The sequence below is a fragment of the Raphanus sativus genome, chromosome 2, assembly GCF_000801105.2.
Source record: "Raphanus sativus cultivar WK10039 chromosome 2, ASM80110v3, whole genome shotgun sequence".
NCBI classification, from domain to species: Eukaryota; Viridiplantae; Streptophyta; class Magnoliopsida; order Brassicales; family Brassicaceae; genus Raphanus; species Raphanus sativus.
Window position 1 is genome coordinate 115,285 of NC_079512.1, and position 17,380 is coordinate 132,664.

General features: G+C 31.7%; 1 protein-coding gene and 2 pseudogenes across 4 annotated transcripts; 1 reads left to right on the forward strand and 2 right to left on the reverse strand.

Moving 5' to 3' along the window:
• The first annotated feature begins 6,481 nt into the window (after positions 1 to 6,481).
• Positions 6,482 to 8,031, forward strand: LOC108839992 (NADH--cytochrome b5 reductase 1). 4 transcript variants are annotated; one of them, XM_018612804.2, is made up of 4 exons: positions 6,482 to 6,847; positions 7,037 to 7,233; positions 7,531 to 7,601; positions 7,693 to 8,031. In XM_018612804.2, exons 1-4 carry the CDS (start codon positions 6,730 to 6,732, stop codon positions 7,748 to 7,750), a joined length of 444 nt encoding a protein of 147 aa, XP_018468306.2. In that variant the 5' UTR covers positions 6,482 to 6,729; the 3' UTR covers positions 7,751 to 8,031. The 4 variants fall into 4 exon arrangements, with proteins under 4 accessions (XP_018468306.2, XP_056857690.1, XP_018468307.2 ...); XM_057001710.1 differs by having other exon boundaries at positions 6,483 to 6,847; positions 7,037 to 7,216; XM_018612805.2 differs by having other exon boundaries at positions 6,484 to 6,847; positions 7,514 to 7,601.
• Positions 8,032 to 11,888: 3,857 nt separating this feature from the next.
• Positions 11,889 to 12,739, reverse strand: LOC108830586 (nucleoside diphosphate kinase III, chloroplastic/mitochondrial-like; annotated as a pseudogene).
• Positions 12,740 to 15,036: 2,297 nt separating this feature from the next.
• Positions 15,037 to 16,584, reverse strand: LOC130494731 (F-box/LRR-repeat protein 14-like; annotated as a pseudogene).
• Between the last annotated feature and the right edge of the window lie 796 nt (positions 16,585 to 17,380).

Here is a 17,380-nt window from a genome sequence, read left to right on the forward strand (position 1 = left end):
CTTTCATGGTACATGGGCATCGTTCTAATTTTTTAACAATTCAGTTAGTAAAACTTAATATCCTGCCTAAATCATTGGACTTACCTGAAAATTTTATTTTTGTGAGAAATGGAGACAACAAAGGTTTCAAACCTCTTTGACCTTCATCCTATGTCAATAAGGGATGCAACTATGAACTTAAAAAAGATTTTCTTATATATTGATTTTTTTTCAAAATTTGTGGGTTAACCCCTACGAAAATATAATGTTTTGTTAATTTCTCTCTATACTGAGGTTTATACTCATTAAACTTGTTTAGAATTTTCTAACTGCATTATAAATTTGTATAAATCTTTTATAAACTTTCTTCCTTTGTACATGGGCATCTTTCTATTTGTTTAACAATTTTTTTAATTAAACTTTATATGTTGTTTAAATTAGTAGACAAACCACTATGAAATTTCTATTCTTTAGAGAAAGTGAAACAATAAAGGTTCCAAATCTCATTGACCATTATCCTATGTGAGTTTATGATTCAAATATGCATTAAAAAATATTTTCATATTTTTTATTTTTTCTCAAAATCAGTGGGTTAAATGCTGAGTTTTAGGTTAAATGCTCTATATTTTTAAGCTGACACTCATTACTGTTGTTTAAAATTTTCTGATCACTTTATACATTCTTATCAATATATGTTAAACTCTCTTTCATGGTACATGGGCGTCGTTCTGATTTTTTAACAATTAAGTTAGTAAAAATTCATATGATGCCTAAATCATTGGACTTACCATTATGAAAATTTTATTCTTGAGAGAAACTGAGACAACAAAAGTTCCAAACCTCTTTGACCATCATCCTATGTCAATAAGGGATGCATCTATGAATTTAAACAAAATTTTCTTATTTATTAATTTTTTTCAAAATTTGTGGGTTAACCCCTACGAAAATATAATTTTTGTTAGTTTCTCTATATACTGAAATTTATATTCATTAAAGTTGTTTAGAATTTTCTAACTGCATTATAAATTTGTATTAATCTATTATAAATATCTTCTATGGTACATGGGCATTTTTCTATCTTTTAAACAATTGTATTAATAAAACTTTATATGTTGCTTAAATTAGTAGACTAACCACTATGAAATCTCTATTTTTTAGAGAAATGGATACAACAAAGGTTCCAAAACTCCTTGACCATTATCCTATATGCAAATATGCATTAAAACAATATTTTCATATTTTTTATTTTTTCTAAAATATGTGGGTTAACCCCTACGAAAATATTGAGTTTTAAGTTAAATTATGTTTATTTTTAAGCTTATACTCATTAGTGTTGTTTAAAAATTTCTAATCACTTTATACATTCTTATCAATGTATGATAAACTCTCTTTCATGGTACATTGGCATCGTTCTAATTTTTTAACAATTAATTTAGTAAAACTTCATATACTTCCTAAATCATTGGACTTACCACTATGAAAATGTTATTCTTGAGAGAAACGGAGATGACAAAGGTTTCAAACCTCTTTGACCATCATTTTATGTCAATAAGGGATGCAACTATGAATTTAAACAAGATTTTCTTATTTATTAAATTTTTTCAAAATTTGTGGGTTAAAACCTACGAAAGTATAATTTTTTGTTAGTTTCTCAATATACTTGAGTTTATATCATTAAAGTTGTTTAAAATTTTCTAACTGCATTATAAATTTGTATTAGTCTATTATAATTTTTTTCCATGGTACATGAGCATCTTTCTATTTGTTTAACAATTGTTTTAATTAAATTTTGTATGTTGCTTAAATTAGTAGATTAACCACTTTGAAATCTCTATTCTTTTGAGAAACGGAAACAACAAAGATACCAAACCTCCTTTACCATTATCCTATGTGAGTTTATGATGCAAATACGCATTAAAACAATATTTTCATATTTTTGATTTTTTCTCAAAATATGTCGGTTAAACTTTACGAAAGTATTGAGTTTTAGGTTAAATGCTCTATATTCTTTAAACGGAGGCGTAACTCTCGTTCTCTTTGAACTCCACATCGTACTTCACACGAGTGTGGTTCATGTTGAACCTCCAGGAACCTTGTCTTCCTCATTCCCAATCTCCGACAACCATCCTTATTAGATGTCCCATTCTCTGTAACCCAAAAAAAATAGGTTTCATAGTCAATAGAGAACAAAGAGGATTAAAAAAAAATCGGAGATCGATCCTTACCTTCTCACAAGAGAAAACGATTGCTGTCAATCGAGTTTTTAGTTTGTCAAACTCCTACTCACAGTTTTCGTTCTAACTCGTTTTCTTCTCCAAATTTCTCTCTGGAGAGCTAAGTTTCAAATTGATGTTAATATATAAAGTTATTTTTATCTTTTTAGATATGTCTGTTTTTTCACTTTTCCAACGCAATTTGGCAGTTAACATTCACTATGTCGTCACACAAAACAAAGGAAATATGTGGAGGAGAATAGAAGTAGCTGCCGCCTATCTCGGTGAACAGAAACCTACGATATCTCCTCAAGTATATTCAGGTGTCCGAAACAGCTGCATGTTGCATTTAACAGGGACATGCCCCAAGGACTCTATCGCCATTTCTCCTCTCTAATTGTATGTTTTGGACTCAATCCATCACTTCAAGTGTGGATCTCCAATTTAGGCTTCCTAAGTGGGCATATGGCTAATTGCCCCTTGTGTTATATCTCCAATTTAGGCTTCCTAAGTGGGCATATGGCTAATTGCCCCTTGTGTTATTGGAATCATAGTTTTATTAATCGATTTTTACCATGACCGGTAAAAAGTGTTCTGTATAACACCACTTCTTTCAATTTCTTTTGCCCTTTTCTCGTGGCTGGGCAACCAACGGGCATTGTCTGCTTAATATGTAAAGCTCATATTGTATTTATTATTTATTTGAACCAAACCCCTATAGTTCTCTCACTTTGGCGGATTCTCCGGCATTGTGAGGCACTATGGTGTTTCGTTGACTTATTTAGCTTCTAATTGGGTTTGTTTGACAATAACCATAAATTTACTTAAGATTTATTATTTGAGTTGTTTGGCATTTATATTATTTTTCTTTATTAACATTGCAGATTTCATTAAATACAATCAAGTAATATTAATAGCACATCTATATTGGGCTATTTTTTGGATCCATCCCACTACCCACATCCGATCTCTCTTGAACCATTTGGGTCGATTAAGAAATCAGATCCAATTCTCACATTTTTTTTTTCATTTGAGTTATTGAGTCCAACTTCAAATAACATTTTTTCAACCATTCTTAATATTTTGTGTATTATTTTGTGTAGTGAACAAAAATTAAACACTTAATTATTATGTTTTTTTATTTATATAATTTAAGCATTCATAAAAAAATTGAATTTTTTCATTGAAAAGTATAAATATTTATTAAAAGTATATTTTATTAAAAAATTAGCCACATAATAAAATTAATTTATCAGAGTTATACCAACTTAATTCATTAAAAATAAATACAAAGGAATATCCTTAATTAATACAAAGAAAATGCTCCTCAGTAAGAGTTAAAAGAGTTAAAATACTAATATGCTTCTGCTTTAATAGTATATATAAAATTATAAAATAGATTATTAGCGATGAACCAAACCTTCATAAGAATAGTTACAAAAAAAAATTATAATGTTATTTGCACTAAATTGTTTTCTTTATATCATCTGCAAGGATATTCACACTGACAAACCTTCCACTTGTTTTGTTTCATCATTCTTGTGGTGGTATTAAAGGGTCTCGTTGTAATGCCTGTAGTATTCTTGTTCTCACAATGGCATCGAAAAGGTTTTACTCCATACCTATTGGTTCTCGTGTCTGTTATGTTTGACTCTGCAATGCATTTATTAGGATTGCTGCAAGTTCCTTTGTGCCACTCGGTGCCATAACACACTGGCTTGAGCTTAGCTTGCACATCTAGAAATTGATAACATCCGTAAACATTTAGTAGCACAAACAAAAAAAAAATTGTTACTCATAATAAACTGTACTAGAAACCATGATCACAATACCAATTCAATATAAATTTATAGAAGTTTTCTTTACTTGGAAAACGTTAGGTTCAGTTCGTCAATTCCATTATGTTCGATTTTTGTTTTTCATATTTTCAAAAATTGGAACCAATTTTTTCAAAATGTTTCAGTTTGGTTCGAATTTGGTTCTGATCGAATTAGCTAACCATTTGGCATTTGTTTTGGATGTTTTTGGGTATTAATAGTTATTTTCGAATGTATTCAAATATTTTCGTGTATATTTCTAAGTATTTTGGTACTTTTGTTTTTTTCCGGTTATACGAGATATTGCTCTTCTTGGTTCACTTCCAGTTTTTTGGTTCTTAAAAGATGAAACCATTAAGATATTCTAAGTTCAGTTCAGTTTTGATTCTGTTTTTATTATTCAACTCAGCTTGGTTCAGGTTGATATGTTTACCATTAGAAGAAACTTAGTATTCGCTTAGTTTTTGTAAGAGATGTGTTTTCTTCCTATCATCTCTTTTGTAGTAAATCTCTGTTATACAATCTGAATATAGGGGATTCAATAAAACCAACAAAGATATTGGTAACCAAGTCAAAAATCATACAGTCTGAATATAAGCGATTTAGGGTTGTGTCGAAATATTTTTATTCATTATGGATATTTCATATTCATATAGTTGACCAAGTAAAAAATAAATACGAAGAACCATTTGGTTGCATAAAAATGAGTTATTCAACTAAGCTTATAAAATACTCCCTCCCCCTCCAAAAAAAATGATTTACTTGCATATAAAATAGGGAAAAATTAATATCAAATGAAATATATTAAAAAAGAAATAGAATATTAAAGAAATAGCTAAAGGAAACCACTTCGAGAATTATATATTTATTCAAAACTAGTGTTATCGTAATTGCGTACTTTAGTAAGATTAAAATATAAATGATACTTCCTCTGTTTTTAATTGTAAGTAGTTTTGCCTAAAATCTCAAATATTTAGAAAGTTATTATTGTTTAAAAAGTATCAATTAATTAATTAATTCAACCAATTATAAAAAAACATAATATTAATTCATTGGTCACATAATATCCTATAAATGAAAAAGATGTATTGAAATATGTAAACTACCTATATTGTGAAACAAACATTTTTTACTAAAATACTAACAAATAGAAACAGAGGGAGTATATTTTTGGCTCTGAAAATTATAAATGATGTTGTAGTTTTTGATTCAGTTAATGTAATAATAATTTCGAAGAGCCAAGATTGAATTTTAAACCACATCGTTTTTTCAATCACAAAACAACGCTCTTGGTTAAGTAAAAAAAATATCTTAAATTATAAAAAATGGTATATTACCTTGAACATGACTCAAAACAAGGGATATGCATATACAAGAAACCATGAACAAAGTACCAGGCCTCATGATTCACTGTAGATTCTAGAAACTAGTTTTTTTTTTTTACTTTTTTGTAACTGATGTTTTTTTGTTCTAATTCTATCACCCCCCCCTTTTTATATGCAATACACTCTAAACATAGGCAGTTCAATAAACCAAAAAAAAAAGATTGGCCATTCATTTTTATAGAAATTTTAATTTTAGTAAAGAAATATTACGAATTCATATAGCTAATTGAGCAAGTAGAAAAAATCACAAGAACCTCGTACTCGTGCCCATTTCAGGTTGGAGAAAATACAGTAAAAATAGAAAATAAATTAGCAAAAAAGTGGTTCCAAGATGGGACAATTATGGACGAAATTGGACCAGTCTCTCCTTTTGCCGCGCGTGATACTGCAGAGAGGAAGATTGTACAAAAAAATACTATACTATATTTACTAAACAAGTAGTATAAAAAAATGGATTCATATTAATAGCATAAATAATAATATAATACTTACAATTATATTATGTATGCCTATTATAGAATAGTATAATCATTTATTTATTAACTGCACTAGTTAACCCAAACAAAAATAAAACACTTAACCCTCTGAAACATAGCGAGGCCTAAACCATACTACAATCCCTCATTATCAATTGAGGTAGTCAACCCAAAACAAAAGAAAGAGAGAGAGAAAGCGGGAAGGAAAAAATGTGGATGCTGAAAAGATGAGAAAAAAATAAGAAGAATGAGAAAACAAGAAGGAATGAAGAGAAGAAAAATGTGGAGAAAGATGCAAAAAATGACACATATTGTGATATATTGTAATATATTTGTAAAGCAAAATCTCTTATATATTAATTGATGAGCATTACAGCTTTTGAGTGTAACCACGTGTTATCACCATATTGATATTCTGAGAATTCTTAGAAAAATAGATTGATCCATATAGATATATATTATACGGTTTATTAAAGGGCAATTCTCCATAATAGCACTTTTAAAGTTTTTATCACCAAAATAGCACCAGTGGAGAAAAATCACATAAATAACATTCATTTATTGATTAAAAGACTACAATACCCTCACTAATTTAATACTTTATTTACAAAAGAAAATACATAATAATAAAAAATTGAACGTCGGCTTCAAGCTGCCATGGACATCGTCATCGAGCTCTGTCATCGCCGGAGACAAATCGCCAGGACTCGCCGTGGACGTTCCAAATCGATGATCGGCAAAAGCCCATGGGTCTGAAGAGGTTATTGCATTTCAGGATCATTTCGTTTGATTTAGACAATCTGAACCGACTAAAATTCCCTCTGAGACACGATGACTCCGCCACTGCTGAAGCTCGCCAATGGATACCGAATTTCTCCGAACCTTAGATCGCCAGATTCTCTTGGGCGTCTTCGTCGCTTTCGTCGCAGTCAGTGCCAGTGCTGCTTATTGTCTCTCCTCCTCCAAGAAACGCAGAGGTTTGATCCCAAAATTGGAAACTTTTCAATTCATTATTCTCTGGGTTCCAATTTCAATCTACTTAAGGTCAAGATTTGTGTAGAGATTTGTCTCTGTTTGAAAGGTTGAATAAAGATTGAGCCTTTGTGGTACTTATTTAATGTAAGTTGAAGATTTGAGTAAAGCTTGTGTCTTTGTTGGGTTTGTAGGGTGTTTAGATCCAGAGAATTTCAAGGAGTTCAAGCTTGTAAAGAAGCAGCAACTTAGTCACAATGTCGCCAAACTCGTTTTTGAACTCCCTTCTTCTACTGCTGTTTTGGGTCTTCCCATTGGACAACACATCAGTTGCAGGTTTTGCTCTTCAATGTCCTCTTCATTGGTTTATCTCTGTTTCGTACTCGTCTCTGTAAGTTTATTTCTATGTTACTCATCCTAAACCATGCATCTTAATATGACATTTAATCCTAGAAAATGAAAGATATCTCTGTGTATTTATAACGTGAAAGCTAAACCCGAACTGTGTTCTTAATTGATAGTTGACCTTTTGTATTGTATCATCTAGAAAATTCAATTTTTAATAAAGTAATCTTGCTTTGTATGTACGTGTTGGAAAGGTCTCATTCTCATAAAACTCATGATTACATAAAGTTGTACTGTTTCATCAACCATATTCTTTTAACGTACAGTTGATATATGTGTTTAGCAACGGGCAACGGTCCCTTGTTGGAGATCTCTTTGGGCTTCTCTCTGCAGTCTCATGTGGACTATTTACAGGTTAGAAAAATTCTCTTACCAGTGCCTTACTCTTTACAAACGTGATATTGTCAAAGAGTAATTCCCTTATTGAGATTGTTTGGTCCAACAGTTCCTCCTTCCTTTATGTGAAGTTTGGGTTGAAGGTGTTGAGTTACAGTGATCCATAAGAAACGAATGACAAGGAAGAAGAGGCGGGGCCAAGTGTGCTTAGGCTCCTTCTTCAGCTTCACTTGTTTATTGTCTCAGCTGCATCAGAAGACTCCAAGAAACCCTCTAGAAAATTTAGCGTGAAGAAGACATTGAAGCTCAATTAACTAAAGAACAAAGGTAACTCATTGAGTTTTTTAACTTTGATGTTGTCTTGGACAAGTAAAAAGTTTATAATGAATGATGACGACGTTTGTTTCATTTATGTTGTATTAAAGAAATTCTTGGAAGTCTTGAAGCATATTGATATTTTTGGTAGGCTCATGAATTTGCTTATGACATTTCTAGTCGCTTGTTTTTGTGAAATTGTGTGGTTTTGTTAATTTCAGGAAGGATTTGTGTAGTTTCAGGAAAACTTTCCAGAACATTTCATATTAGCATGTTTACAAAACATTTTACTTGGAAGCATTTAATTCATTGTTTACAAAACAGAGAACACATATGAAAGAGTGAACATGGAAATATGATAGCTTGAAGCCTTTTCAGTAATTCTATAAAGAAAATGTTAAATGTGGTATGATTATAAAAGACATATGTTATCTAAAATAGCTTTTGGAACTTTCAGGATGGGTTTCCGGAAAATAAAATGAGTATATTTTATTACATAAATCTGTTTTCGAAGAGAATAAAAAAGCGTGTAAAAAATGTTAGACAATTCTTGTTCTGGATGTCTATCCTGAATTGGAACTTAATCTTCAGAACAACAAAAAAAACAACATAATCAGAAATTAATTGGCTATAGAAATCTCCAAATATAGAACAAATATAAAAGAGAGAACATGGAAATATGATAGCTTGAAGCCTTTTCAGTAATTCTATAAAGAAAGTGTTAAATATGATATGATTATAAAAGACACATGTTATCAATGATAGTTTTTGGCACTTTCAGGATGGGTTTCCAGAAAAATAAAATGAATGTGTTTTCTTATATAAGTCTGCTTTCGAAAAGAATCAAAAGCGTGTAAGAAATGTTAGACAATCTTTGTTCAGGATGGATATCCTAAATTGGAACTTAATCTTCCAAAACAAAAAAAAACATAATCAAAATCTATAAGAAAATTCAGTGGCTATAGAAATCACCAAATTGAGTTCATTGTCTACAAAATCTAGAAAACATTTCAAATAGAGAACATTAAAATTGGATAGCTTGAAGCATTTTCAATAATTCTATCGAGAAAATGTTAAATGTGGTATCATTAAAAACATATATGTTATATAGTATAGCTTTTGGCACTTTCAGGATGAGTTTCCAGAAAAATAAAATGAGTGTGTTTTCTTGCATAAATCTATTTTAGATGAGAATCAAAAGCGTCTAAGGAATGTTAGACAATCCTTGTTCAGGGTGGCTATCATAAATTGGAACTTAATCTTCCAAAATAAAAAAAAAACATAATCAAAATTTATAAGAAAATTCATTGGCTATAGAAATCACCAAATATAGTTCATTGTCTACAAACTATAGAACACATATCAAACAGAGAACATTCAAATTGGATAGCTTGAAGCATTTTCAATAATTCTATCGAGAAAGTGTTAAATGTGGTATCATTAAAAACACATATGTTATATAGGATAGCTTTTGGCACTTTCAGGATGGGTTTCCAGAAAAATAAAATGAGTGTGTTTTCTTGCATAAGTTTGTTTTAGATGAGAATCAAAAGCGTGTAAGGAATGTTAAACAATCCTTGTTCAGGACGGCTATCCTAAATTGGAACTTAATCTTCCAAAACAAAACAAAAAACATAATCAAAATCTATAAGAAAATTCATTGGCTATAGAAATCACCAAATAGAGTTCATTGTCTACAAACTATAGAACACATATCAAACAGAGAACATTCAAATTGGATAGCTTGAAGCATTTTCAATAATTCTATCGAGAAAGTGTTAAATGTGGTATTATTAAAACACATATGTTACATAGTATAGCTTTTGGCACTTTCAGGATGAGTTTCCAGAAAAATAAAATGAGTGTGTTTTCTTGCATAAATCTATTTTAGATGAGAATCAAAAGCGTGTAAGGAATGTTAGACAATCCTTGTTCAGGACGGTCATCCTAAATTGGAACTTAATCTTCCAAAACAAAACAAAAAACATAATCAAAATCTATAAGAAAATTCATTGGCAATAGAAATCACCAAATAGAGTTCATTGTCTACAAACTATAGAACACATATCAAACAGAGAACATTCAAATTGGATAGCTTGAAGCATTTTCAATAATTCTATCGAGAAAGTGTTAAATGTGGTATCATTAAAAACACATATGTTATATAGGATAGCTTTTGGCACTTTCAGGATGGGTTTCCAGAAAAATAAAATGAGTGTGTTTTCTTGCATAAGTTTGTTTTAGATGAGAATCAAAAGCGTGTAAGGAATGTTAAACAATCCTTATTCAGGACGGCTATCCTAAATTGGAACTTAATCTTCCAAAACAAAACAAAAAACATAATCAAAATCTATAAGAAAATTCATTGGCTATAGAAATCACCAAATAGAGTTCATTGTCTACAAAATATAGAACACATATCAAACAGAGAACATTAAAATTGGATAGCGTGAAGCATTTTCAATATTTTTATCGAGAAAGTGTTAAATGTGGTATCATTAAAAACACATATGTTATATAGGATAGATTTTGGCATTTTCAGGATGGGTTTCCAGAAAAATAAAATGAGTGTGTTTTCTTGCATAAGTTTGTTTTGAAAGAGAATCAAAAGCGTGTAAGGAATGTTAGACAATTCTTTTTCAGGATGACTATCCTAAATTGGAATTTAATCTTCCAAAAAAAAACATAATCAAAATCTAAAAGAAAATTCATTGGCTATAGAAATCACCAAATAGAGTTCATTGTCTACAAAATAGAGAACACATATCAAACAGAGAACATTAAAATATGATACCTTGAAGCATTTTCAATAATTCTATAAGAGAAAGTGTTAAATGTGGTATCATTATAAAACATATATGTTATATATGATATCTTTTAGCACGTTCAGGATGAGTTTCCAAAAAAAAATGAGTGTGTTTTCTTGCATAAGTCTGTTTTGAAAGAGAATCAAAAGCGTGTAAGGAATGTTAGACAATCCTTGTTCAGGATGGCTATCCTAAACTGAAATTTAATATTCCAAAAAAAATCAAAATCTATAAAAAAATTCATTGACTATAGAAATCACCAAATAAAGTTTATTGTCTACAAAATAGAGAACATATATCAAACAGAGAACATTAAAATATGATAGCTTGAAGCATTTTCAATAATTATATCGAAAAGTGTTAAATGTGGTATCATTATAAAACACATATGTTATATAGGATAGCAAGTAAAATATTTAGGAAGACCTTCCTGAAATTGTAATATTTAATTAAAATTAAAATGTTAGGATAACAAATAAAATATTTAGGAAGGATTTTCTAGTAAAATATCTAGGAAGACCTTCCTGAAAATGTAATATTTAATTAAAATTAAAATGTTAGGATAACAAATAAAATATTTAAGAAGGATTTTCTAAAAATATAATTTAATTAAAAATTGTTAGAATAGCAAATAAAATATTTAGGAAGGACTTCCTGAAAATTTAATATTTAATTAAAAATAAAAATGTTATGATAGCAAGTAAAATATTTATGAAAAGCTTCCTCAAAATTTAATATTTAATTAAAAATAAAATATTAGGATAGTAAGTAAAATATTTAGAAAGTGCTTCTTGAAAATTTAATAAAGAAAAATGTTATGATATCATATATTAACAAGCTTACATATATATCATATTTATGATAGTATGTAAAATATTTAGGAAAGACTTCTTGAAAATTTATTATTTAATTAAACAGAAAAAATTGTTAGGATAACAAGTAAAATATTTAGGAAGGGCTTCCTGAAATACTTAAAAAGGAAAAAAATGTTAGGATAGTAAATATTGAACATTTATAGTAAATAATGTTGGTTATTGAACATTTCAAGTTGACTTAATCCATCTGTCGAAAACCTGTTAAAAATATCAAAATCAGAACAATTCTATAAAACGCGTAAGAAATCCTAAGGAATTATTTTTTTCTGGATAGCTATCCTAAATTTGAACAAAACATTCCGAAAAAATTCAAAAAACTAACGAGAAAATCTTAAAACAATTCTTGTTCTGGATTGTTATCCTAAATTTGAGAAAAGTCTTATAAAACAATTCAAAAATAATTTACAAAACAATTCAAAAATAATTTACAAGGCAATCTTAACGCAATTTTTGTTAATGATGGCTATCCGTAGATCCACTTCTCAGCGTTGTTGGTGTAAGAGACAAGTTCTTGAGGCATAAACCACAGATTAATCTCATCCTTTGCAGTCTCTGGTCCATCACTTCCATGGATTATGTTCCTGATGCAAATTCACATTTCAGTTACCAAACCAAATCTCGATAATGTCCTAATACGAATACCAAGAAAAGAAAAACGAACATACCTCCCAACAACAACTCCAAGATCTCCTCTGATTGTCCGAGGCTCAGATTTCTGAGGATGGGTGGCTCCAATCAGTTTACGTCGTATCTGATCACACCTTCTCCTTCCCATACCTACAACGAGCCAGTGTTATGTTAATCAAATTATTCTCTGAGTTTGTTATCAAATTACACAAGTTTGAGGAGAGAGTTTTTCTTTACCATGGCGATAACAGGACCAGAGCTAAGGAAGACACACAAGCCATTGAAGAAAGGTCTTTCCTTGAGATCGTGGTAATGCTTCTGTGCGAAATCTTTGGAAGGAACAACAATCTTGAACCCCTTGCGTTCGAATCGAGAAATGATATCTGATATCTGTTGGTTCACGAGATAAGATTTGCACACATATGAATAACAAACTATACATATATACACATGACAAGACCAATTCAAGACTAACTAGAAACCGATGTATATCATAATACTCTTTATCTTGCAATGTAAACTCAAAAGTCATAATGAAACTCTTATCTAACACAAATTAAACTCAAACTCAGACCCATCAATCACTAAACACAAGAGCAAAGCAACACTAATATAGGAACACCAAGTAAGCTCAAGCAAGGGCAAAAGAAGACGAACCACAATCTTCTCGTTCAGCGTATCTCGTTCCACAAACGCCGGAGTCAGAACCCGAATCTAATGTTCCTCATCTCGCCGCTACCGTCCAGAAAGTCATCACCCAAGAGCTCTTCGCTGTCTTCGTTCTCTTCTCCATCATCAGAGGCGTAGATGATGCAGATCGAGGACGATGCGGATCGAGGATGCCTCCGACGGCGACAGACGGCGATACGGAGGCGAGAAAGAGACGACGGACTGCGCTACGGAGACGACGGCAAAACTTACGAAAGGTTTTCAATCTTTTTTTCTTTTGTTATTTAATAATTAGATTAAATTAAGAATGGGGTAAGCTGGTAATTTGATCACTAAATGAAACCTATTTTTGTGACTTTTGATCTTGACTGCTAGTTTGGGAACAAAAACTTGGTTTAGTGTCATTTGACTCATTTTCTCTTTATTAAATGAACCATCAAATTGATTAGTAATGCATTAAAATATATTCTCAATTATTTCCTTAAATAAAAGCTACGAAATTACCTAATATAATTAACATATAGATGACAATTAATGATTTTGAAAAATAAAGTTATAATCATAATTTGTGTATCCTCCATCGTTTTTGTTTAATTTATATTATTAAAAATCTATACTATAGAAAAAAATTTTGAAAACAAAAACTAATATTTTATTTTTTAACAGATTTCAAAATTTAGTTACTTTTGTTCATGAAAATTAAAAAAAAAAATCAGAAATTTAATGTTAATATTTTGGAGAGAAAATGAAAGAATCAAAATTGTAACGCTTCATTAAAATGTAAGAATCGTAAGCTTCAACGCTTCATTAAACCATAAAATTTAAAGAATCAAAATCTTGGATTTTTTGGATGAATATGGAGAGAAAATGAAAGAGAAGTTGTTTGTAGTTGATAAAAATGAATAAAGAATGAGTAGAGTAACGATTTTGGTGTATTGAGAGCTTCAAATTGGTTGTTTATGGTGGTTGGTGTATTGATGGCAATGTCAATTTTGTAAATACATGAAAGTTATGAGGTTGAGAGAGTAAAATAGTTATTTTAGAAAAAAAAAAAAACAGTTGTATTTTCGTAAATAATGTTAACTTGTGGGCTGAATATGACAAAAAAATTCAAAAAAAAAACATATGTTAGTTTTGTAGTTGATTTTATGTTATTTATGAGTCACTTTTGCAAAAGCCTAATTAACTTTTAGTAAAATAGATATGTTTATACAAATATGATATATAAATTGATGTAAAAAATTATATTATTATTTATATTTAGCTTACTTTTATTAATGTAATATATATACCAATTGAATAGTGATATATAAGTTATTAATATATTTACTTGTCTTGCCTCTAATATTTATATAAAAAATTACATTAATGATAATGTAAAATTTAATAGTTACTACCTTATTTAAAAAAAATTACCAAAAATATAAATTTTTATAAAGAAAATTATATATGTCACAATTAAATTAGTGTCATGTTATTTGTTTTGTTGAAATTAAATGTCATGATGACACTTATACAAATCATTTCACGAATAATAACTATATACAGGATGGTATCATGTATTATTTGATGATCAGTAAGCACCAAACATTTATAAATACTGCAAGCGTTTCCATATACGTATACTGCAAGCGTCCACAAGCTCTCCCTCTCTAAATAACTCCCTTATGTTGACATACGTCTCATATAATTAATTTTATACATTCATTGTGTTGACAAGAACATGCTCTCATACAAGAACATGCTCTCATAAAATTAATTTTATACACTCATTGTGTTAACATGCTCTATTTCTCTTTCTTGCTTTTTGAATTTTTTATATTTTTAATCTTCAGAACAATGGTGAGAGTACGACACCATTGTGCATGCTTTTAGGATGACTGCAAGAAAACACTAGTTAACGAGCCAATACCTTCTAAGAGAGCTTCTCATTTCTTCATCTTCCAGTAGGCACCATCCCTTTTTCAAGATCTGGACAAACAACTTAGGGAGTCCTTTAGTTGATCCTATTATTATAGGTAAGATCATCAATCTTTGTTTATATGTAGAACTTGTTTTTACTGATCCTCCGTTATAATAATAGGTTCAACGATTTTTTTTTTATTTTTTTTTTTTGAATAATACCATATATTATGTTAAATAAATGATTATAAGGCTTCAAACACTTAATCAAACAGATCACACACGACATGTATCCAAAAACAAAAGAAGATCCAAAACAAGTCAATGGAACACGTAGCAAAAAAGGTGCTTGTATAAAGCGAATGAAGTGATCTCAATACATCCATGACAAGTCTTGCCTAAAAGATACAGACGTTGCAGCACCATTAACACCTTTTCTTGAAACCTGAGGACAATCTTCAAGCACAAGCAACTCCAGTTTGCGAGTCTTAGCAAGTGCTCTAAGTCCATCGTCAGTGACTCCCAAACACTTTGATAGTTTCAACACAGTGAGGGAGGGAAACTGGGTCACCAGAACCAACCCCTCGTCGCTCACTTCCTGACAGTGTACAAGCTCCAAGATCTCTAGATTCTGAGCCGTACACAGAGCTTCCATCCCCACGTGGTCAAGAGAAAGCTCTCGAATGGGGCATTTCTGGATCAGATTGATTATCCCTTGAGGGTGAAAGAGAAGAGAGAAGGAAACTCATCGTCTGAGAAAGACCTTGAAGGATTCGAGCTTTGAGCAGTGTTGAGATATGGCAATGAGGCTTTCATCGGTTAATCTCAGGGCGACGTTGTTCAAGAGAGGCAGAGTGAAATCAGACGGAACACGCAATGAGATGCACCTTAGGTGTTTAGCTTTCTCGACCAATGCTATGATGTCCAGATAAAGCTTCTCCAGGTTCTTGCATTTTCTCAGCACACAAGCGAGCCCTCTCCCTCTCCCTGGAGCTACGACGCAGATTATCACAAGGAACCGACTGTTTCCGCCATCTCTCCACAGCTACCTGATCATAATAAACCTTCATGTTCCTGTAGTTTGCATCTACCTCGAACTTCAGAACACGAAGCTTCCTCCAGCTAACTCCCAGCTTCCCCAACCCCTCTGCAGTTCCTGATACAAAGCTCTTCAAGCTTTCCGAAATACTACAACCACTCAACGCTCGCCACGTTTAAGCATCGAATGAGATGAAACCTCCTGAGTTTCTTGCACCCTACAGCTAGTGACAACAACGCCGCAAGTGTTGATAAGTATGTAATTATTTAGAGATAAATATGTGTTTATAAAGTCGGTTAGAGTTAGTTAGAGATAAGCCTTATCGGCATCTCTTGAGTTGTATATATTTGACGTAAAGGTTAATGAGAAACACACAGAAACATTTACACAAAACTTGCTTTACATGTTTTTACTCGCATGTTTAACTTTCTCAGACCCAGAGGAAGTGGTAGTACTATTGGCTGATATGGGCAACACTGTACCGTCCTTCACCTCCTCTTTTAACTCTGATCCTTCACTCTCACCACCATCCATCTGGGCCATTAGCTTTCCTAGCTGTTAGTCTCAATTAAACACATTTAGTAATTATGTCTTTATACGACACAGCAGGTTGTATACATGTTTCTTTACCTGTTCTTCCAAGCGCTCAATCTTTTCATCCTTCACCTGAACCGCCTTCTTCTCTCTACAAATCCAACCTCAGTTTCATCAAATGACGAATAAACAATTCAATCCTTAGTTCCTCATGCAACATACCTTTCTTCCATTTCGGTAATCTTGGTGCCTCATACGTCCTTATTTTTCATCAGATTTTCGTTCAACTACAAATAAGCGAGAACATCAAGTCAGTCCTCTACTGAAAAAACTACCTCTGCACAAAACCTATATATGTATACTCACATCTTCAAGAAATTCCTTCTCTTTGAAACATCTGTCACGTCTGGCTTGCAGCTTCTGCAGTCTCTGGCTTATTGCCTTGCTCGCAGCCTCTGAGACTTTCTGTTCCGTTTCCTCCTTTCATTTTGTAGCAATTTTTCAAAATACTAACGGGAGAGGAAACGATGAAAAAACACAAGGGTCAGTAAACAATGTAAGTGAGTCCAAAGCACGGGAAAAGGTCGGGTGGTGATTGTAGGGTCAGTAAACAATGATTTCGAGCTTTGGAAAAATTAATGACCGACTGTCGGATGGGATGGGGCCCACGGGCCGAGAGAGCGGGCGTGGGTGGCCCATTAGCCGTGGGCGGTCGGGGTGTTACAAGTGGTATCAGAGCCAGGTTAGCCGTCTCAGTTCTGACCTGAGAGGCATCTTGAGACATGTCGTGGGACGCAACGCCCTCGTTGCGTTCTTTGAGATGGAGTGAATTGTAACATCCCGAGTTGTGATATGTGAAAAGGCTTAAGAGAATTGATTTGACTACCTATGTCACCAAAGTTGACTTACCTTTTCCGTCACACATCCGTTTAGAACTCCAGAGTTAAGCATGCTCGGGCTGGAGTAGTGAAAGGATGGGTGACCTATCGGGAAGTGATTCGCGATACCGTGTAAGTGAGGCCAAAGCAC